Source organism: Leucoraja erinacea, chromosome 3 (assembly GCF_028641065.1).
Source record: "Leucoraja erinacea ecotype New England chromosome 3, Leri_hhj_1, whole genome shotgun sequence".
Classification (NCBI taxonomy): Eukaryota; Metazoa; Chordata; class Chondrichthyes; order Rajiformes; family Rajidae; genus Leucoraja; species Leucoraja erinaceus.
The window spans coordinates 55,405,855-55,430,417 of record NC_073379.1 but is presented as its reverse complement, the minus strand read 5'-3'; the positions used below and the strand labels follow the sequence as shown (position 1 = coordinate 55,430,417).

Here is a 24,563-nt window from a genome sequence, read left to right as displayed (position 1 = left end):
TTCCTGTTCTGGAAAGAAACAAGTTTCCAAACAGATCCTTAAACCAAATGGCAATAACAGTTAGCCATAGCTGCAATGACAGATCAGAGAATTTTTTTGCAAGCTGCTAGATAACGGTCAGGTCTATTAATCATGATTTTGGTACCACTCGTGAAGGCCACAGTGATGCAACAGAAACTTCCCTGAATATGAATCTACTTGGATAATTATGATGAATAAAAAATAATTTGAAATTAAAACATGTATATAGCCACTGTATAAAATGTCTATTGCACAGGAATGTATTAAATGCTTCTCAATGGTATAAGAAAGTGCAAGATGAATAAAAAGGACAAAAAGTTTTGTGAAAGGGATGGGCTTGAAGAAAAAGGCAGCTAGGTGGGGAACAATTGGGGTGGGGGAGGGAAGGAGGTTTCTCAGAAGGTTACAGAAGAGTGGAGATGGGGAAGGCGGTAGGTTCAGAAACATTTAGGAGGTACAAGATTGTGTCCTGAGGAATGTAAAGAGATCATTGCAATTCAGTAATAAGAGGTACAGATAAAGAGGTCCAGTGGAAATATGGGATAAAGCCAGCATGGTATTTATATATTCTAAATAATGGCAACCTGTTTTTCAAAATCTTTTACTCATTTAAGGGAGTAAAATAACCACCTGGGAAACCCAATAATCTCCATTGTTATAAATGACAAAACCTTACTGGAAAGATGCCAGACATCTGATGAATGTGAGTCTGTACAGTCTAGACAGACAGGTGGCATAACTAGACCTACAGTGCAGGATCCTTTATGAACTTATCTTCTTGAAAGCAGCAGAGTGTGTTTTTAAAGAAATGTTGATATTTCCATCATGGACATATGTGCAGCATAGATTAATTACGCCACAGGATCCATATGGAAAGAGAACAGATTAAAAAAAGTCTGTATGAAAAAAAAAAAGAAATTAGGACAGGTGTAAACCGCATGACCCCTCAAGTCTACTCCAGCATTCAATAATGGCTGATCAGACCAGTCTCAGCTCTGCATTCTGCCTGCTCCCCCCTTTGCTGCAGAGCAAATATCGATCCTTCAGCTTTGGATATATTCAATGATTAAGCTATCCATCTCTCCAGAATAGTGAATGCTAAAGCTTTACCACCCTTGAAAGAAATTCCTCATCTTCCTAACATTTATTACAGCATCGCCTCTACTTTAACTGTTTTAGTTATCTTGTTTGTTTAATGCCAATACAATCACCGCAGATTAAACTGCAGGAAGAAGCAAATTCATTAGTCAAATCATATCAGGGCCAATACACAATCTACAGATGGTTTTAATCTGAGTTATAAACCAATTATAAAAAAGAACTGAGAGCTTCCATACAGCTTTAGTAATATTTCGACCTTATATTATGGAATTTCTAGATTCCCGATGATGCTCACAAGCTTGCTCTCAAAAGCTCTTTTTAAACAACACATTCAGATTTATATAATTTTCTCAGAATGGAATTGAGAAAGATTTGAAAAATGTTCATTTAATTCAGGATTAATATTTCCCCAGATATCAAAGCACAATTGTTCAAAAGGAGCAAACTAACAAGCATTTGCAAATGGGTAACTAGATAAAGTTTGGGGAAATACTGTATTACAGGGTCTGAGAATAATTGCCACGTCTATATTGAAGTTTTGTGTTTCTTTTTCTACCAGAGCTACAGAGCACCATTGGCTTGACATGGAACTAAACATTGGAACCATTGGACAGACGTCTGAACAGATCGTATATTTGCACGAGTCGTCTAGTTTCAATTATTAAGAGAGCACGCTATGAAATAAACCACCTTTGTTTAATGCCAGCTATTATAATGGTTCACATTTTTACATCAATGGAAGCAACACCACAGAAGCCATGTGATCAACTTAGATAGGCAAATAAAACAAATTCTTACCTGGTAAAAATTTTAGTGATTTAAGCATGTGCTTTTCCTGGGAGAAATCAACCATCAAATGAGTCATGTTGTCACTAATCTTTGGTTTCAAAGATAGTCGAAATGCAGGAGCCATTGTTACCCTATGAAATTAATGTGAATTCTACGTTATTAGATGTACAGTGTATGCATTTACACATAGCTGAATGAAAAACAAATTTAAAGCCATTTAACTGTTTCCAAAAAGCCCCTCCTCAACTATTTTCCCACACCATCCCACCCAATCCATCAACTAAATTGTAGCAAGTTAATGGATCACATAGTTACCAGCAACCTTGCTACACAAATGGTTAAGCAGTACTTCTGTCTTCTTCTACAGATTGTAGAAATCTTGGCCATTTTATAATTGGAGGAAAGTGCTACTTTAATTGCAGATTCAATATGCAGTGGAACAGTTAGGGCTGGTCCAAAATTACACATTGATACATGTTTTTACTGTGACACTGGGAGAACATGACAGATGCAAAAAAAAATGATTTATTCACAGCAAAACAAACATCTGAATGCAAAATCACTAGCTAAAGATTGAGTTTTAATATATACACAAGTGAATGAGCTGGGAATCATGTTAGGTGGATCAGAAATATGCCAGCTTAGCTATTAGAATATAGTCCCCATGTTCTTTTTCTTCTTTTATTGGTGTGACTTAAGGCATATTACTTTGTTATGAATGCAATGATGCTCTCAACTTTGGGGCTACAGCATAATAAACAAAATATGACAACATTATGTAAAAATTGAAAGTGAGTCTGTTCCATCAGAAATCTGGGCACAAAAACTGAAAAAAGTAAATAATGAAAGCATAAAATATGATTTGGAAGATTAAGAAAACTACAAACAACGTGAACAATGGCTACTGTTGAAATTTTAAAAATAGGTTACAAGTAGAATTTAATTAACATTTAAAGCAATAAAACGGGTGCAGCTATCAGGAAAGTAAATATAAAAATCAAAGAAAAGGCTTGAAATGTAGCTAAGAAGTTTAAAATAAACAAGTTGTCTGAACTAAAGGCTTCAGGGATTTTCTTTTCTCAGTAGTGTTGGGGCTATTGTATTGTTATTTCTTATCTATTATATGTATGTATTGTGTTTACGAGCCTGTGATGCTGCTTCAAGTAATAATTTCATTGTTCTGTTGTCGGTACATATGGTAATTAAACATGTTATCTCTCTCGAACTTCTATAAATTAGTATTAATTTAACAAACGAAGAAAGCAAGGGGACTGAAAGGTGATAAAAGAGATTGCAAGTAGAATTTTGGTTGCGTACAGTTTTGGTCTCCAAATCTGAGGAAGGACATTCTTGCCATAGAGGGAGTGCAGAGAAGGTTCACCAGACTGATTCCTGGGATGTCAGGACTTTCATATGAAGAAGGACTGGATAGACTATGCTTATACACGCTAGAATTTAGGAGATTGAGGGGGGATCTTATAGAAACTTACAAAATTCTTAAGGGGTTGGACAGGCTAGATGCAGGAAGATTGTTCCCAATGTTGGGGAAGTCCAGGACAAGGGGTCACAGCTTAAGGATAAGGGGGAAATCCTTTAAGACCGAGATGAGAAAAAACATTTTTCACACAGAGAGTGGTGAATCTCTGGAATTCTCTGCCACAGAAGGTAGTTGAGGCCAGTTCATTGGCTATATTTAAGAGGGAGTTAGATATGGCCCTTGTGGCTAAAAGGATCAGGGGGTATGGAGAGAAGGCAGGTGCTGGATACTGAGTTGGATGATCAGCCATGATCATATTGAATGGCGGTGCAGGCTCGAAGGGCCGAATGGCCTACTTCTGCACCTAATTTCTATGTTTCTATGTATCTAGAATATGAACTGGAAATATGCAAGGCAGTAAACAATTAGGAAGTTAAATGACATTAGTTTTTATTGTAAAAGTACAAAAGTAGTCACATCTTGCTCCAGTTATACAGGCCCTGTTGTGATCACCTTTGTAAAAATGTGTAGATCTGATCTCCCTACCAATGGGAAAATACTGCCATTAAAGAGCTGGAAAAGTTCACCAATTACTGAGAGGGCAGGTTTGTTGTGCGAGAGTGGGCCTGTGCTTGCTAGCATTGAGAAAATGAGAGGAGATTTCATAGAAGCATTCAAAAATCTAATGAGACCTGCTGGGATAGATGCAAGGGCAATGTTACCAATCGCAAGGGTGATCACAATTATGGTTCATTATCTTAATACAAGGGCTTGGCCATTCAGAGCAGAAATGGGAAAATATTTCTTTATCCACCAAGTAGGGAGTTCTTTGGAAATATCTTCCTAGGGGTGTGAGGAAGCTCAGTAGCCAGGTATATTCAGGAAAGATGAGAAGATTGTTTTCAGACTAAAGGAAACAATTGTTAATGCAGAAAAGCATACAAGAGCAAAAGATCAGCCATAACTTTAATGAATGGCAGAGCAGGCGCAAATAAGTGAAAATCTGCTTCTGCTGTTCAACATTCTAGTGCTCTCAATATAGAATAATCAGACCATTAATGAGTGGCTGTTAGCCAAATGAATCATAACAAAGGTATCTAATTGAAGAGACACGTTGAAGCTTTTGATCTTGAATTTATATGATGGCTAAAAAGAACCAATGACACTATCTCTGATACTAACCCAAAGTCAATAAAAGCAAGTAAGCAAATGCAAGGGACCTGTTAAGTCGCAATCTATAGTGATTACTAATAAACATAGACATTCGGCATGAATAAAGCATTTTGCATACCCCAATATTGGAGCAATGTTATCTCTAAGCACCACTTATCATTTTCCAGCTCAGTAACTTGACACGTGGCAAACTCTTTAAATAGAGAGCCAGTATGTTTAAGTAAGTGGATTATATTGCAAAATTAGGATTTCTTTTCTTCTTTCCCTCCCATGCAGATATTCCATCCCTCCACAGTAAAAGGAAAATAGCGGAAAATCTACTCGCATTCCTATTTTTTCCAGGCCTGACAGTATTAAAGTTATAATATATATTACACACATACATTATTGTACAATTGCTGTAGAAGATAAATAAGTGTTTTTACCTATCCTTGATCTGCTTGGCAGCCTTGGAGTGAAAGAGGAAGAGGAAAAGAGGATGTTAGTTCCACTCATGCAAGTTGACTGAAACATCATGCTGAAGGGCAAGAGGTGAAAGTACAAAAGTAAGGTAAATATTTATTCCAGAAACTCGAGTCTTTCTTCAACAAAAAAGTGACAATTATTATTAATGCAATACAGCAGAGAGATTACAATACACGTATTGTTGCAGCCGTTAGTCAGTTAGAGCTGCAGAAGCCAAAGTTGTTACTTTCATTAGCACATAACATATCCAGTTATTCAAGCAGCACATCAACTTTAGGGAAAGTGCTTTTAGATCAGGGCTTTAAAAGAAATAATCAACAATCGTTCAGAGATAATTTAATGTACATTATATGTGTCCAATTTAAAAAAAAATGATGTATTGAAATATTTCATGCAAAAATGACAAACATAAAAAGCAGAATGTATTGGCCCAAACCCAAGCAGTTGTAACTTTTAACTTCTACAGAGAGACTGCTTGCAAAGTACATTATTGTGAATGTTATACCATGTGCCATTAGGCCACAATGGGCATTTAAAGCCAATTGTCAAAAAGCAGCCTCCAAGAATTAATATGAATATTGACTTACCAGTCTGTGCTTACATAATGTGCATTTGATTCTGGAGTTGCCCAATTGAAATTTACATACCCAACACAACATTTTGAATTTTTACAGCACAACTTTAAATCCAAAGATATAATTACTATAAAACTGTACTAGAGATAATTACCATTGGTAAACATTCATAGAATGTTAGGGCCAGAGATTAATTCCATATTTTAGATTGTATAAATTATTTACCACACTAGACAACCCCAATAGAGCTTGAAGGAGGGGTCTGATCCAAAATGTCACCTTCACAGATGCTGCCTGATTCACTCCAGCACTGTGTGTTTTGCTCAAGATTCCAGCATCTGCAGTTCTTTGTGTCTCCAAATTATTAGCGATGTACAGCTTGCAGTATTTTAACACCTTATAACAACTGCTTTCACATTATGAAGTTCAAACCTGCAGTTATGAGAGGTTGATTCTTGTCATATCTGCAGCATAAATTGTTAGTCTCACAACGTATTTCAGGTTTTACAACTTTGATGCCTTTAAGTTGTGATTTCCAACTACAATCAGAATTTCCAGTTATAGTGAAGTATTAGAAGGGGATGATTGTCTGTATATACCATGTAGTACATATATTTTGTTTAGTTTCAACTTAGAGATACAGTGTTGAAACATGCCCTTCGGACCACATCGACCAGCGATCCCCGCACATTCAACACACACTAGGGACAATTTACATTTATACCAAGCCAATTAACCTACAAACCTATATGTCTTTGGAGATTGGGAGGAAACCAAAGATCTTGGTGAAAACCCACACGGTCACGGGGAGAACGTACGAACTCCGTACAGACCCCCCCCCCCCCCCCCCCCCCCCCCCCCCAAAATCAGGATTGAACCTGGGTCTCTGACGCTGTAAGGTAGAAACTCTACCGCTGTGCCACCCTTGGGCAAGAGTGACCATAAAGAGGATTTCTTGGAATGTATGCGGGATAGTTTTCTAAACCAACATGTAGAGGAACCAACGAGAGAGCAGGCTATTCTAGACTGGGTATTGAGTAATGAGGAAGGGTTAGTTAGCAGTTTTGTTGTACGTGGCCTCTTGGGCAAGAGTGACCATAATATGGTTGAGTTCTTCATTAGGATGGAGAGTGACATTGTTAATTCAGAAACAAGGGTCCTGAACTTAAAGAAAGGTGACTTTGAGGGTATGAGACGTGAATTGGCCAAGATAGACTGGCAAATGATTCTTAAAGGGATGACGGTGGAAATGCAATGGAAGGCATTTAAAAACTGCATGGATGAACTACAACAATTGTTCATCCCAGTTTGGCAAAAGAATAAAGCAGGGAAGGTAGTGCATCCGTGGATAACAAGGGAAATCAGGAATAGTATCAAAACAAAAGATGAAGCGTACAAATTAGCCAAAAAACAGCCTACCGGAGGACTGGGAGAAATTCAGAGTCCAACAGAGGACAAAAGGCTTAATTAGGAAAGGGAAAATAGATTATGAAAGAAAACTGGCAGGGAACATAAAAACTGACTGCAAAAGTTTTTATAGATATGTGAAGAGGAAAAGATTAGTTAAAACAAATGCAGGTCCCTTGCAGTCAGAAACAGGCGAATTGATCATGGGGAACAAGGACATGGCAGACCAACTGAATAACTACTTTGGTTCTGTCTTCACTAAGGAAGACATAAATAATCTGCCGGAAATAGCAAGAGACCGGGGGTTAAATGAGATGGAGGAACTGAGTGAAATCCAGGTTAGCCGGGAAGTGGTGTTAGGTAAATTGAATAGATTAAAGGCCGATAAATCCCCAGGGACAGATAAGTTGCATCCCAGAGTACTTAAGGAAGTAGCTACAGAAATAGTGGATGCATTCGTGATAATTTTTCGAAACTCTTTAGATTCTGGAGTATTTCCTGAGGACTGGAGGGTAGCTAATGTAACCCCACTTTTTAAAAAAGGAGGGAGAGAGAACATGGGGAATTACAGACCAGTTAGTATAACATCGGTGGTGGGGAAAATTCTGGAGTCAGTTATTAAAGATGGGATAGCAGCACATTTGGAAAGTGGTGAATTCATTGGACAAAGTCAGCATGGATTTATGAAAGGTAAATCATGTCTGACAAATCTTATAGAATTTTTCGAGGATGTAACTAGTAGAGTGGATAAGGGAGAACCAGTGGATGTGTTATATCTGGACTTTCAGAAGGCATTCGACAAGGTCCCACATAAGAGATTAGTATACAAACTTAAAGCACACGGCATTGGGGAGTCAGTATTGATGTGGATAGAGAACTGGCTGGCAGACAGGAAGCAAAAAGTAGGAGTAAACGAGTTCTTTTCAGAATGGCAGGCCGTGACTAGTGGGGTACCGCAAGGCTCAGTGCTGGGACCCCAGCTATTTACAATATATATTAATGATCTGGATGAAGGTATTGAATGCAACATCTCCAAGTTTGCGGATGACACGAAGCTGGGGGGCAGTGTTAGCTGTGAGGAGGATGCTAGGAGGCTGCAAGGTGACTTGGATAGGTTGGGTGAGTGGGCGAATGCATGGCAGATGCAGTACAATGTGGATAAATGTGAGGTTATCCACTTTGGTGGCAAAAACAGGAAAGTAGACTGTTATCTGAATGGTGGCCGATTAGGAAAAGTGGAGATGCAACGAGACCTGGGTGTCATGGTACACCAGTCATTGAAAGTAGGAATGCAGGTGCAGCAGGCAGTGAAGAAAGCAAATGGTATGTTGGCATTCATGGCAAAAGGATTTGAGTATAAGAGCAGGAAGGTTCTACTGCAGTTGTACAGGGTCTTGGTGAGACCCCACCTGGAGTATTGCGTACAGTTTTGGTCTCCTAATCTGAGGAAAGACATTCTTGCCATAGAGGGAGTACAGAGAAGGTTTACCAGACTGATTCCTGGGATGGCAGGACTTTCATATGAAGAAAGACTGGATAGACTCGGCTTGTACACGCTAGAATTTAGAAGATTGAGGGGGGATCTTATTGAAACTTACAAAATTCTTAAGGGGTTGGACAGGCTAGATGCAGGAAGATTATTCCCGATGTTGGAGAAGTTCAGAACTAGTGGTCACAGTTTAAGGATAAGAGGGAAGTATTTTAGGACCGAGATGAGAAAATCATTTTTTACACAGAGAGTGGTGAATCTGTGGAATTCTCTGCCGCAGAAGGTAGTTGAGGTCAGTTCATTGGTTATATTTAAGAGGGAGTTAGATGCGGCCCTTGTGGCTAAAGGGATCAGGGGGTATGGTGAGAAGGCAGGGATGGGATACCGAGTTGGATGATCAGCCATGATCATATCGAATGGCGGTGCAGGCTCGAAGGGCCGAATGGCCTACTCCTGCACCTATTTTCTGTTTCTATGTACTCTAATCTATTACAATCCCCAGTTTAGACAGCTCTCCAAAGGGACTGGAGAGACAGATATTCAGACTGCCCAAGGGAAAGGGACAGAACAGATTACTCACACCAATATAACATAAGAAGCACATTTATTTCCAGATCAAAAGCAATGCACCCAACATCATCTCAAAAGCAGCACCAAAAACTATATTGATATTTCACTATGAGAAATGATCACAGTACATCTTCAGTAGAAGTTGCGATCACTGTCATACATAGCATTGTAAGGCACCGTGCCCGTGAATGATTCCAATGATGATGAATGATCACAGGCAATGTAAGCATTATTTTTTCCCCAAGGATGCTGGCAAGATAAGCTAAAATCCGCTGTAAATTCCACAAACGAAATAAGTGAGATATGTTTTCTGCTGTTGGATTAAGAAATAAGTACCAGTAAATAATGAGAGGCCACCTTGTAATGACAGCAGGCGTCAAGTGATGAAATTCATCTTCGCCTCCAGTGTGCCTGCACAACTGTGGGAGCAATTCAAAAAAGGTGCAATAGGCTCATTCTCTACAGAGCAAGCAATAAATCATGCCCAGTTTTAACCAAAGAAGCTTACAGCATAAATGCACTTGAAAGAAAAATGGAGAAATGGCACTAATGTTGTCACTGCAAAATCTTGCAAAACCATTGGCAGGATAAGTGAAGTAATTTCAGCACCATCAACCAGGAAAAATATCAGAAGTACAGAGGCCATGATTAGGCTGCAGGAGACAGCCCCACATGCCCTTTACAAGATTCCCAAGAGGCATGTCAAGCTCCATTACGGCAATGTCCAACAAGACAGAGAAATCAGTTCAAAGATCTGATTAAAAACTCAATTAAATAATGTAACATTCATTTTGACTTATGCAACTTCTATCTACAAGTTTGCAGGTTACACTACTGTTCTAGGCCTGATCAAATAATGAGGATGACACGGAGGACACGAAGGAGATAGAGAACTAAGTAACATGTTGTTAGGCAACAACTTCTCCCTCAATGACAGCAAGAGTAAAGGCCCAGTCCCACTTGCGTGTCCTTGGCACGCTAATTACGTGACCTCTTCATCACGTTGAGGCGCACGGGCATTGTGTGGCCGCGCGGGGCCGGTCCCACTGAGAAGTACGGAGGGGTATGTAGTTGTGCGCGGTATCGTGCGGCGCTCCGGGATTTTGTAGCAAACAAAATCTTCGCGTGCCTCCGGCCTGACGTAGCGCGTACGCACGCAAGCGTCTTGACATCGTAAGCGTAGCGGGTGGCATGATGATGTCACCACACGACGCCCACAATCAGTTGGCCTGCCTTTTTCACGTCAGCAATAAAAGCGCGCGCGATTTGAAAATCCTCACCACACTCACCACAGAGTCGTTTTTCGTCCCAGCTGTAACGATTCACAGAGCACATGGCTCCAAAAAGAACATCAAGAAGCAATCCATGCAGGACAAGGTACAAATCCTGGAGGGTCCAGCCACTGCTTCTGGCTATGCTGCTGTTCCTGACCCTGCTCCTGCTCCAGTTCCTGCCCCATCTCCTGCCCCATCTTCTGCCTCAGCTCCTTCACCAGTTCCTACCCCAGTTCCTGCCCCATCTCCTGCTCCAACTGCTGCTGCAGAATGGGACTCAGATTTGGCTCAGGAGACTGATGCCTCAGCTGGGCCAGCAAAAAAGAAGAAGAGTGTAAATGAGTGACCAAACACACTTGTACTTTACACTAGTCTTTAATGAGAACACAGGGTTAAACACACATCAGCAGTCACTGTCTCCAGCCTGCTACTGTACCGCGCAGAAGGAGAAGAAGGCGTTATTATAATTGGTAACTAAGGCGTGGTTAGTGGTATTGAGGTAGCTATATTATTGGTTGCATGCATAAACCATCTACATCCTTCCCCTTAGAAAATCAAACATGGTATGGAACCATGGCAACAGAGTTAAACAAAATCGCTGTAACGAACAGGCGGCCTACTAACCCGACCCGAGCGCCTTCCCCCCCCTTCACCGGAAAGAACAGAGGAATCAGCGGGAGCTGGAGACGGCTAAGCCACAGGGGAAACTGAGAACGGTAGGGGGGACCGACATGCAGATGGGGTGAAAACGCGGTCGGCACAGGGCGACCCACGCTGAGGAGATCGCGGCACGCGAGGGGTCTGGGGCATGCAGGGGTCAGAAACCGGGACGGTTGTCGGTAGCTGGAACAGCAGTGGCGGAGCGTATGGACCGTCATGCGGCGGTCTCGGCTCATTCACGGCAAGCAGATGTTGACGGCTCCTGCAATAAACAGTTCCTTCAAAGTCAACCAGGTAGGAGCGGGGAGACTCGGCCACGCCAACCACTGTTGCGAGACGAGAATAGCCGCTGGCAGTCTGCAGCCGAACGACCTGTCCTGGCAGCAAAGGCTTAAGAGGTTTGCATGACCTGTCGTGGGACCGCCGTTGGACGTCATGCTTTTTCTGTATGCGCTTCTGGACGGAGGCAGGCTCCAACACTTGAGGCAGCAGCTTGTGTTGAGCAATCGGGATCGGTGGCCTGGTTGTCCTGGACATCAGGCGCTGGGCAGGTGAACCCATGGTCGGGTCTCTGGAGATATTTCTGAGGTTCAGGAGGTCTAGGTAAAAATCGGAGTTTGTCAGGCGCGATTGCTCCATTAAAAGTTTGGCACTCCGGACAGCCCGCTCCGCAAGACCGTTGCTCTGCGGGTACTCCGGGCTACTGGTGAAATGGTGGAAGTTCCATTTGCTGGCGAATGCCGTGAACTCGTTGTTTGTGAACTGCCTGCCGTTGCCGAAAGTGGAGAAACGTCTTCGCAGCTTGCAGATAACCATCTCGGACGTGAGGGAAGTAAGAAGGTCCACCTCGAACCAGTTTGAGTATGAGTCGGCCAGGACGAGATATTGCTTGCCACGCCGTTCGAAGATGTCAGCAGCCAGCGAAGTCCAGGCCATGGCAGGCGCCGGTTGCTGTAAACGTGGCTGCCGTTGCTGGTGGGGCGCAAGCTTGTTGCAGGTAGAGCAGGACGAGATGCGATCTCGGATGTACTTGGCCATGCCAGGCCAGTAGAATTGGCACTGAGCGTGGGCAATCGGCGCATCAGCCCCAGGGTGCCCGCTGTGGGCCACGTTGATGTGCTGGTCGTACAGGGAGGAAGGGACCACGACCTTGTGACCCTTAACTATGATGCCGTCCTGGATCACCAGCTCGTCATGGACCAGGAAGAAGGGTCGACCCTCAGCCGGTGCACTGGCGCGCTTGCTTGGCCAGCCACATTTGATCACGGAAGAAAGTCGCTGCAGAGCGGGATCAGCAGCGGTGTGCTCGGCCAGGATCTGCTTAGTGGGAACAAAGTTAACGCCAAGCACAAGTAGATCCTCTTGTTCTTAGGGGTGGCGGTCGCAGGAAGCACGTGGGACGCGAGAGAGTGTTGGCAACGTGCATCTCCGTGCCCTTCTTGTAGACTAGTTTAAAGTCAAAGCGCTGTAGCTGCAACATCATGCGTTGCAGCCTGGCAGGAGCAACATGGATCGGTTTGTTTAAAATGGTCACCAGCGGCTGGTGGTCAGTCTCGACCGTAAAACGGCTGCCAAAAAGGAAGTCCATGAATTTGGAGCAGGCGAACACAACCGCGAGCAGCTCTTTTTCGATCTGAGCATACCGTTGTTCGGTGTCGGTCATGGTGCGGGAGGCGTACGAGACAGGATACAGCGATCCATCATCAAAGGACTGTAGGCAGGCCACACCGGCCAGAAACTGGAGGCGTCGCAGGTGACAGTGATCGGGCGCCGTAGGTCGAAAAACCTTAGTGTCGGGGTGCTGATCAACTTGGACTTCAGACAGTCGAACGCCTGCTGGTGTTGCGGGAACCAGGGCCAAGCGGTGTCCTTTCTGGTCAGTTGCCGCAGGGATGAGCTCAGCTCGCTGAGATTGGGTATAAACTTCCCTAGGTAGTTCACCATACCCAGGAATCGTTGCAGACCGAGCACGTCGGTGGGAGCCGGCATCTCGGTGATTGCGGCAGCCTTCAATGGGTCGGGCTTTAGTCCTTCCGAAGTGAGGACATGCCCGACGTAAGTGACCTCCGAGACCCGGAACCTGCACTTTTTAGAGTTCAGCTTCAGGTTGATCCACCGAGCCTGATCCAGGACGCGGCGGAGGTTCATGTCGTGCTCGGCAACGTCCTTTCCATAAACCAGGATGTCATCCACGATGATGGCGCATGGCAGGCTGGAGAACAACTGTTCCATCGCCCTCTGAAACACCTCGCTTGCAGAATTGATGCCGAATGGCATCCGCAGAAACTTAAATCTGCCAAACGGTGTCGAGAACGTCGTCAGGTCGGAGGAGCCCTTGTCCAGTGGTATTTGCCAAAAGGAACTCTTCGCGTCGAGGACTGAGAAAACGGTGGCCTGTCCGGCTTGGGCTGCAACGTCCTCCATGGTCCTCATGGGGTAGTGGGGGCGCCTGATTGCGGGGTTTAAATCCTTCGGGTTAATGCACACCCGTATTTCGTTTCTGTCCTTTTTCAGGATAGCAACCATGGTGGAGACCCACTCGGTGGGCTCGCTGACCGCCTCCAGCACTCCCATGGCAACCATGTCGTTCAACATCGACTCAACTTTGTCTTTCATGGCGTGGGACACTCTATGCGGTGCGCGGACCACGGCCGCCACCTTCGGGCCAATGGCAATTTTGTAGGTGATGGGCAGCTTGCCCAGCTCATCGTTAAACAGGTCGGGGTATTCCGATATCGGATCCAGCAAAATCAGCACTTTGTGGACCGTTCGGTCGAACGACACCAGTCCCAGGTCCTGGCATGCCTGGTTGCCCAATAGAGTCACACAGTCAGAGTTCAAGACATAAAACGTAAGGGCCCATGATGTTTTCTTCAGCACGCAATTGAAGGTGGCCTTTCCCATCGGTCTCAGCAACTCGCCCCCGTAAGCATGCAGAGTGGAGCGGTCTGCAGTTAGGAGCTCATTGTTTCTAATCTTCTTGAACAGGCTTGTTGACATTACGTTGACCTTGGCACCCGTGTCGAGCTTAGCATGGAAACTGCAATTGTTGACAGTAACCAGGAAAGTCGGATCAGGTAGTTGGCCAGGTGCGTGGAGGAGTGAGAACACACTCGCCTCCCCTTGAGAATTAATTGGATCAGAATCGTGGGCCATGTCTAGCGAGGACTGGGAACCATACTGGTTATCAATTTGCATCAGCATGTTTAAGTTAGGTCTAGAAGCCTGTGGAACTTTCCCACAGGAGCGGCAAGCTGCAGAGAAATGATTTAACTTCTTACAAAAGTTGCAGGATTTGCTGTAAGCTGGGCACGGCGACTGCTTTTGCTGCATGTAGTTGCAACTGGGGTACTTACTGGGGGGCACCCCGCTGGGACCGTAGCTGGCCCGTGGCACAAATTTTGTGTTATCCATTCGAGGACGCGGTCTATTAAACCCGGTCAGATTGATCGATTTTGTGTCCGACCCCCGCTGACTGATCTGCGGGTCAACGACCTCAGCCATTCTGCAGGCGTGCATGGCCTCGCTCAAAGTCAGATCTGGTTTCCTGAGGAGCTCCGATCTTAACCTCTGATCTAGCATCCCCGTCACTAAAATGTCCCTGGTAAGCTGGTCTGTCATTGCACCGAAACGGGCTAGGTATCACAGGTCAGCAATGAAACATTCAACAGGTTCCTCCAGCAGCTGCTTTCTGGTGAAAAAACCCACCCTCTCTAAAATACGGTTCGAGGGCAGGTCGCAAATCTCCCTGAACTTGCGCAGCAGGCATACCGGGTCGTCAGCAGTCTCTAGAGGTATCTGTACCTGATCATCGGGACCCAAGACCTACGGGTCGTAGGTGAAGGTTCTTGCTCTTCTCATGGCATCGGGGCCGGCAAGGTTGAGAAGTAGAGAGGCTTTGACCGCATCGGGCTCGTTCCGATGTGCGATGTTGATGTAGTGGCTGAAGTCCAACTCGAAGGTAGCCCAGCGCTCTGCGATGTCAGAATCAAAGATGAGGGGTGCGGGCTTTCGGCACGAGGATGCCATGGTCAGTGAAAGCAAAACTCAGAGAAATAGAAATAAAACTCAAAAAAAGAAATAAAACCCGGGAAACAGGAGACGCGAGTCTTTTCCGACTGACACCATGTAAATGAGTGATCAAACACACTTTTATTTTACACTAGTCTTTAATGAGAACACAGGGTTAAACACACATCAGCAGTCACTGTCTCCAGTCTGCTACTGTACCGCGCAGAAGTAGAAGGCGGCGTTATTATAATTGGTAACTAAGGCGTGGTTAGTGGTATTGAGGTAGCTATATTATTGGTTGCATGCATAAACCATCTACAAAGAGGATGGCCACAAAGCCTTATGATTTTACCAAGGAACAAGAGGGAGACCTGGTAGAATGCTATCAGGCCCACCGAGAACTCTACGATAAAGCACATCGGAATTTCAGGAGCACGGATCTTCGCAACGCGCTGCTTGAAGACAAGGCAAAGGAGTTCTCTGGCTGCACTTGTAAGTACATACTTCGTAGTTTGTCTACATTTCTGTGATTGTAATTGCAGTTCCAATTAGGATTACAATTTGCTCAACACTGATCTTCATTTATTCTATGTTTTCCCAGATGACCAACTGTGTCAATGGTTCAAGAGCCAGAGGACACGGTTCGGGAGGCTGTCCCACAGTCTTGGTAAGTCTAGCTGACAGACAGCAATGGATTGTGTAGAAATGGGGGTTCGTGCAGAACCACATAGTTCGAGTGGAGAAGGAGAGCGGCAAGAAGGTAACAATTATAATTTGTTGGAAAGTGACATAGTTAAAATTATATTTGACAATGATAACTTGGTGGTCACCGTGCTTGCTGCGTCCTGATGGTCTAGAACATTTCTGATACACATTTACTTTCTTCCAGTTTTACCATGGGGAAATCCTCGTGCGCTACCTCGAGTGAGGGCGAGCCGGATCCCCCAGAGGGATCCTCTGGGTCCGGCACTGCGGACAAACAGGTGCACGCCAAGTGGAAGCCAGCCTGCACGACTGCGGCAGAATCTGAGACGCCTGTTGAACAACTTCAGCGGGAGATATTCGCGGATGTAAGTGCTTTTGGGTGAACTACCAGCAAATTTCTCATTTAATCCGCCCTACGTCCATGTTTCTCCATCGCCTCCCAAAAAAATACTTACCAGGATTGTACTCACTTTGTTGCAGATCATGCAACAGGCTGAGACTACTGCTGACACAATAAACGTCTTGTCGCACCCAAGGACGTTGCACGAAAGAAACGTTTACTCCTTCACAACGTTCTTGAGGGAGATGTTGTAAATCCCTGAATCGCAATGACTCAGTTTCTCCTCGGATGCCTTTGGCAAGGGCGCACAGATATCTTCAGCCAGTAAAATCTTTTAAACAAAGTTTATTGGATTTATAAAACGTTTGACTAATGTATTTTATGAATTACTCACTACGAATTCCTTGGTGTTGCAGAGTCCGATGAGACACATGCCATTCATGCCCCTCCAACATATGGGGATGATGGCACCACAGCATGCTCACCAGGTACACTGTGAAACCTTTCTGAGTCAGAGTCTGACTCAAGATTGTCTGTGACACACAGCTTGCGAGAGGTTGCGAGTTGTTTTATATGATTTGTTTGCCTCCCATACATATTGATAGGCTTATGTGTTTTACCCACAGGCAATGATAGGATCACGGCCTGTGGCACACCCGCCCAACGTCAGGGCAGCCAGCTCAATGCCACATCATGCGGCATCTGGCATGGATACGCCTGGATCAACAGAATTCCTGGCGCGATTGGAGAGTCACGACATAAGTGCCAACTTGAACCTGAATCTCTCCGACTATTTGATTGATGATGGCCCAGCACAAATTGGCCGTAAAGAATGATACTCTCTAACCAACATTCACCATTCTGTTCACTTGTGTTGCACATTAAAATATTGTTTCTTGTTGTTCTTCAATACTTTATTTGTTTGCTTGCACTAAATAAACAATTTAATTCTTATAAAGTCATGGGTCTTTGTATTTATCGTAAATAAGTTAGATTAGATTAGATTCAATTTATTTGTCATTTGGACCCCTTGAGGTCCAAACGAAATGACATTTCTGCAGCCATACATTACAAACAAATAGACCCAAGACACAACATAATTTACACAAACATCCATCACATTGCTGTGATGGAAGGCCAAAAAACATATCTCTCCACTGCACTCCCCCCCCCCCCCCCCCCCCGGTGTCAGAGTCAAAGTCAAAGCCCCCGGCTGGCGATGGCGATGGCGATTGTCCCGCGGCCATTAAAGCCACGCCGGGTGATGCAAGGTCGCACACCGGGTTCTTGATGTTAGAGCCCCCGGAGTGCGCTCGCAGAGTCCCGCGGCCATTCCAAGCCGCGCGGGGCAGTACCGTAAGGCCCCGCTCCAGGAGCTCTTCAACCCCGCAACTCGGGCAGGAGAAGTCGCCGTTGCGGGAGCCCTGAAAAGCGGTCTTCCTCCAGGGACCCGCGGGCTCCCGGTGCCGCCGTCCGCCAGACCCGCTGTTGCAGCCTCCGAATCTCCGAATCTCCGGAGGTCCGGCCGCAGCAGCGCTCCACCACCGCTCCACCCGCTCTCTGGACTCGGCCAGCTCCGCGACGGTGAGGTGAGTCGTCGGCACCAGAGCCCCTGGTCTTCCTGCTGGAGGCCGCTCCACGTTGCAGCCCCAACGACAACGGAGACCCGACAAAGAAAAGGTCGGGTCTCCCGTGCAGGGAGAGATTTAAAAGTTACCCCCTCCCTCCCACCCCACCCCACCCCCACCCCCACCCCCCCACACACACACCCCAACAAAAAATACAAAAAACTACATAGAAACATAGACAAAAAATAATAAAAACGCAGACGGGCTGCAGAGGCCGCTGCTGACGAGAGTCGCGCCGCCTACATTTACCTACAAGTTCACCTACAACTTGATTATTAAACTTCAGTGTAACCTTTTCTTGTAGTGGGAAAAGCAGTTTGTTAATCATGGCATTGATCTCACATATGGAAACCACGTCTAATCATGGAATGCATCTCACATATAAAAGCCTCGATTTATTAGATAAATAAACACACACATTGAACTGCAAAATGTCATGAAAGGGCATATAAAGCAGACAAAGGCATTTAACCGCTTTTAAAATGATGGCAGTTCAAAGACAGTCCGATGCGTGAGGTATTATTATTATTATTATCACAGTATTACTAGTTTCACATACAAAAATCCTCTATTAACATACATAGATCCTCCTTTTATTAGATCTGTAGTGGTGATCTTCCGTTTGTGGTGTGGGATGTTTGCTGTTGATCTTCAGCACGTCGTTCTGCCAGGGTACACTGCCCAGCTCGGAGTTGTAGTAAGTGCAGAGATGGTCCCTCTGGTCCTTGGCTCTTTTGTTGCAGGTGTTTCCTTGCAATGTGCCTAGTGCCACCATTGGTGCAGCCTGTCTTCCAGCTCTCCATGAACCTGGTGTGACGTCTCCTGTCTGTTTGTCCAACGTGTCACCTGCTGCACCTCATGCCGCGTAGACAATGTTCTGCACATTCTCGGGCTCCTGCTCCATTGTAGTCAGCAGGAACCTGAATCTGCTAGCAAGGATACCAAAAGCATTTTCCACGACCCCCCTAGCCCTGGACAGCCTGTAATGAAAGATCCTTCGCTCCCTTGACATCCGCCTGTGAGTGTATGGCTTCATCAACCATGGCCTGAGTGCGAAGGTAACATCACCAACCAGTGCGTAGGGGATGTCAGGGTTGTCTTCTCCCAGCAGAGGTACTGGATCAGGAAGGCCCGCTCTCCCTTCTTCCAGTGCTTGCCCAAGGGAGGTCTCTCTCCAGATCCCTCCATCTGCGGCACTGCCAGATGTGCCCACATCCACAAACAGGAAGTTGTAGTTTGCATCAACCACAGCTAACAGCGCGATGGAATGGAACCTCTTGTAGTTAAAGTACATAGAACCACCCCTGGGTGGACACGGATGGACACATGCTTCCCGTCAACTGCCCCACATGTGTGCAGGAAGTTCCATCTGGTTTGAAAGCCGTGCGCCACTCTCCTCCACTTGTCAGGTGTACTAGGGCAGTCAATCATTTCTTCTTCATATGCATTGTTGATGGTGTCACGTCTCTCGGACAACCTTGCTGATTGTGTTGTGAGCCACACGAAAGTTGTAGGAGAGGCTCTTGTAGGAGTCTCCTGATGCAAGGTAGCGGAGGGTGATGGCCAGGCGCAGGCCTGGTTCCAGTGCCTTTCTCATGAAGATGTCCGTTTTCTGCAGAAGAGGACTGACTCGTGTCTTTAGCTCCTGAAACAGGTCAGAGGGGAAGCCATCTTCCGCTGCCGCTGGACCCTCACCACTTTCATTTTTTTTGAGGAGCTAAAAATCCTTCTTTCATCATTCACATTGGCATCATATTTTTCTTTTTCCTTATATTGATACATTACAAAGTATTACAAATGAAAATACGAGATTTACATACAACATACAACTTTAATATGTCAGACCCTCAGGCACAGCAATTGATATTGAAGAGGAAGAGGAGTTTTGGTTGCTTAAAGTTTATGTCTAATGGTTATTTTGTAACGGATAATTTGTGTAAAATAAAGTTTGTAAAATGTAAAATGATGGATTAATTAAATATCAACCATTTTCATGGCTAAATCTTGGCTGTCTATCTAAACCTACAATGAACTTGAGCTGAAGAATAGCTTATATCTTAATAATAACATCAGCATTCCAGAAATAATTCCACATAATTTATTACCACATAAAACCTAGAACAGGTTTTATGTGGTAATAAATCCAACCCCCCCCCCCCCCCTCCAGTACTTAATATTCCCTTTAATCAATATGGAATTTAATATCTTTCAGGTTGATGACGTTTTGTCCTCGTACAAAAGGCTGTGTGACAACATTGAGTCCCGTTTTAAGTCGTAGTTTCAACAGGCATGCAGAATGGCCAACAAGGTAATTTTTCCTAAATATGCTAGGTAAAGAAGCTGCAGATTGCATTATATTTGATTATTTTGATCTGTTGGAATATGTAATTCTATAATAATAAGAATATGATCCTATAAAAATGCACATTAAAAAAACATAATTTCTAGTAGATGCTATTCTATGTGATACTGATACATGCCCCAGTAACCACCCCGAGAACCAACACTAGACAAACAAGGTGGCCAAATGCCCCAAGCACCGTCAGCTGCAGCTGGGAACCAGAATTTGTTGATTCTGGCAGATGCTTGCACAGAGTGGAGAGATACCACCTGGTCAACTACACCATTCCATTTGTGGACCACATTATATCTGAGCTCCAACATCAATTCACAAGTAGTGGCCCTGTCTCACGGTGCGAGACCACCTACGAGTGATCCCGAGTTTAAAACAAATCAAACTCGTGGTAATCACATAGAATTAACGTAGTGGGAATGTCGGAACTCGTAACGCTAACGGCAGGTACTCAGGAAACTTGTTAATTCGTGAAAATCTTTCAACATGATGAAAGATTTTCACGAGTCAAACTTACTCTTGAAGTAAAAATGTTAAACTTTTAAACTTGTTGTAAGAATGCAGTAGCCCGTGAGTTTACCGTAGTGACTCGTGAGGGCACTCTTTAACTCAGCGGGACAGGCAGCATCTCTGGAGAGAAGGAATGGGTGACGGGATGACGTTTCCAAACGTTCAGACTGATCAGCCTGAAGAAGGGTTTCGACCCGAAACATTGCCCATTTCCTTCGCTCCATAGATGCTGCCTCACCCGTTGAGTTTCTCCAGCATTTTTATCTACCTTCCATTTTCCAGCATCTGCAGTTCCTTCTTAAACACTAGGTTTGGGCAGTTACATTCTCGGAAAATGGAACTGGAAAATGTGACTCGTGGCTCAATATATGCTGGTCTGCAAAGAATGTCCTTCGCCTTCATCACTACATGAGGATTGCCATGAACAATGCCAGTCTGTCTGCACGTGCCTTAATCCACATTTACTATGACTTTGCCCATAACACGGACAAAGTGGTGATAAGGCTTGCGCAGTTACATTCTTGGTAAATAGAACTGGAAAAACATGATTTATGGCTAAATGGCATTATATGCTGGCTTGCCATGAGTGTCCGTTCCCTTCATCACTACACCAGGACTTCCATGATCAATGACAAGCTGTCTGCATTCGCCTTAATGTAGCGATGTTACAAAACCTACCTTCAGCAACGCGGCAGATCTGTCACGGGCTGTGCGCGCGGGATTAAAATGCAGGTTTGTATTGCTTGTCGGAGAGGGATTTCCTCGGCTGCTAGTCGATGAAGAAAAAAATCGATCGGACTTGCGTTCCCGGTTTGTTACTAAAATAAATCGCTGGACAATTTAATAGTTGGATTAAAGTAAAAAGCGACTTCTAACGCCCTCAACGCCTATAACGTGACAGATCGCAAAAACAGGACAAAACAAAGGGTAAGTCGTTTATTTTACATATAATCTTGCGTCTTGGGGTGGCTTTAATCTAATTTTACGTTGCAAACATGTTATTTGGGCCCCATACGATTCGCCCGTGTGTATCCTGCCGATTTGGGGTTCAAATTCACCGCAAATGCAACGTTCCAATCGATCACATTCCAGAAACACCTACTCGCAAGATGATTTAAATCCTCATTTTTTTTTGGACAATGATGTCATAAGAGCATCTAAATCATCTATATTTTGTGTAATTGTCTCCATAGTCAATATTTTATACTAAATATCCACAACAGGGATATTTTGCAAAAAAAAAAAAAAAATCTTGATTATATTGAAAGTAGATGTTTCTAGATTAATTTATGGGAATTAAACATTAAATTCCTTCCATCTGGCATATGTTCATGGCAGTGAGATTTAAAAATCATGTTATATTGTGAATTCTTGTGTGAATGGGATTAGTTTCTTTTTTGGATACTTAGGCTATTTAAAAAAAAAATCCTTTCCTTAAGAAATGGAATCTACAGGACATTCTTAATGGGGAAAGTAGTGGGCAGAAAGGCATGTCATGCGTGGTTTGAAGAGCAAAAACTTGAAAAGTTGAAGAAAAACAATGTGTACAGAGTTGCTTATTGGTTACAATCTGAGGAGTATGATGATGCTACTGATTATGGTATACCACTGTACCAGCTAGCAACTGATCTTCTCCATAAAGACTATTGCTAGAAATTGTAATTTATTTACCTATCTGTTATGGACTTACAGCATATAATACAATAATATTAAAGTTCTGATCTTGAGAATATCACATTTTTGAATTTTCAAGGCAGTCTGGGTGTTTATTACTATTTCCGTCACAACGGTCAATTTTGTAATTAGCTACAATTAGGTAAGTAACTAATTATATGCTTTAATTTCAGGTCATCCAAGTAACGAGTGTCGTCGCCTGCAACACTACACCAGGACTTCCATGAGCAATGACAGTAAAATGCAAATGCAAAATGCATCTGCAAAATGTGATTGGCATGATGCTGCCAAATCAAGTCAAGTCGTCAAGGTAAGTCATCTAGTCAAGTCATCACGTCACGTCAAGTCCTCACGTCAAGTCCTCATGTCAAGTCAAGTCGTCACGTCACGTCAAGTCATCACGTCAAGTCGTCTCGTCAAGTCAAGTCGTCTCGTCAAGTCAAGTCGTCTCGTCAAGTCAAGTCGTCGTCAAGTCAAGTCGTCTCGTCAAGTCAAGTCGTCTCGTCAAGTCAAGTCGTCTCGTCAAGTCAAGTCGTCTCGTCAAGTCAAGTCGTCTCGTCAAGTCAAGTCGTCTCGTCAAGTCAAGTCGTCTCGTCAAGTCAAGTCGTCTCGTCAAGTCAAGTCAAGTTTATTTGTCACATACACATACAAGATGTGCAGTAAAATGAAAGTGGCAATGCCTGCGGATTGTGCAAAACAACGGAACAGGTTCTCCTGAATGTATATTGCTATTTACCACTACTTCTACTAATGCAAGGGCATTTGTTGGCCTTACCCTATATACCAACCCTGGTTCCACAAACTTCGCAAATCCTGTCATGCCACCTTCCTTTTTGAAAAGCTTCGTATGGGCCTGCAATGTCACCTATCCATGTTTTCTAGAGATGCTGCCTGACCTGCTGAGTTATGCCAGCACTTTGTGTTCTTTTGTGTATTAACCAGCATCTGCAGTTCTTTGTTTCTATTACATACAATAATACCTTACTTGGACAATCGGGAATACCATACACCATTCTCCCCCACTATGGTCCGTTATAATGAGGGTTTACTGTATCAACAAGAAACCCGAAACCAAAGCAGGCATTCTCATCAGTTACAAGCAGAAAAGTTAGCACAGAAATTTAAATTTCTGATTTTAGTATTATGAAGTGTTAGCAGATAATAAGTTGGTTGTATCTCAAAATTTGATCAAAGTAATCACATAATTAAGCCAATGTGAAAGCAACAATGCTTTCATTAAAATATAGTACTGTCTCAAAATTCATACATCAATGTGGTTTCTTAATTTAAAAAATATATATATTCAAGATAAGGAAACCCACATTATAGATCAAACACAGCATTCCCAGGATCATTTATGCTCTATTTGCACCTATTCTTCGAGGACCGCCAGTACTTTCCACCATTTGAAACCTACAGATTGACTACTTGACCAGAATTGCCAATCTATAGGAAGGAAGCAACTACATGTAAGGTTTGGGTGGGTCAGAACCTATCAGTATTTTATCAGTCACCATCAACAGCATGTTAATAGCGTGTTAATTAAATATTTAGCAAGTGGGTTAACTTGGCCTAGATGCAAATATAATGTTTCAAATTTATTTCTGTCCATGACAGGATGTGATTCTTGACAAGGGAATGCAAATGGAACATAGTCCAGGAAAGCACCGTCTGAATCTGGGCATCAGCTTCAGGTCTGCCTCAGTGCCACATTTAAGCCACGACAGCTGCTGAAAGAGCACATGAAAGTGCACATGAAAGAGCAACCTTGTCTGTGCTGGAAGTGCCTTTCTTGGGCATGAATGTCCAACCTGACAATGTCCTAGTGCAGATTCCATATTTTGTAAATGTCACTGGGTAGATCAGGTAGAGAAACAATAAAAGCACCTAGGCAGGGGACAGAGACAGGGAATAAACTGAAGAATCTGTCAATCTTATAAACCACAGGTAATACACAACAGTCCCCAGTGAAATTCTCTCTCTGGTTTATTTCAGACACACTTTAGTTTCCACTTCTGCAATGTGCCCTAAAATGGATTCATGCGATTTAGTTTTAGTTTTAGAGATACGTAAACAGGCCCACTGGCCCATCTAGTCCGTGCCGACCAGCAATCACCCCCGTACACTATGGACAATTTATAGAAGCCAATTAATCTACAAACCAGCACCTGTGGTCAGGATTGAATGTGGGTCTCTGGCACTGTAAGGCAGCAACTTTACTGCTGCGCCACTGTGCCATTGATACTTGACATTTGTCTCCATTTAAAAGGGCAAATTGAAAATCTGCCAGGAATGTTGATCCTGGTTGATGTAATGCCACATGGTTTGCCAGTGGAAAAAG

At 43.9% G+C, this 24,563-nt stretch overlaps 1 protein-coding gene across 9 annotated transcripts in view; it reads right to left on the bottom strand.

The window, feature by feature from the left end:
* fsd1l (fibronectin type III and SPRY domain containing 1-like) overlaps window positions 1-24,563 on the bottom strand; it is an 85,910-nt gene that overhangs the window by 38,864 nt on the left and 22,483 nt on the right. For all 9 annotated transcript variants that reach the window (XM_055632729.1, XM_055632730.1, XM_055632731.1 and 6 more), the window contains exons 5-6: window positions 4,987-5,009; window positions 1,921-2,042 (exon numbers count right to left, since the gene is read on the bottom strand). In XM_055632729.1, coding sequence (XP_055488704.1) covers window positions 1,921-2,042; window positions 4,987-5,009 — 145 coding nt within the window. The remainder of the gene's footprint in view (window positions 1-1,920; window positions 2,043-4,986; window positions 5,010-24,563) is intronic.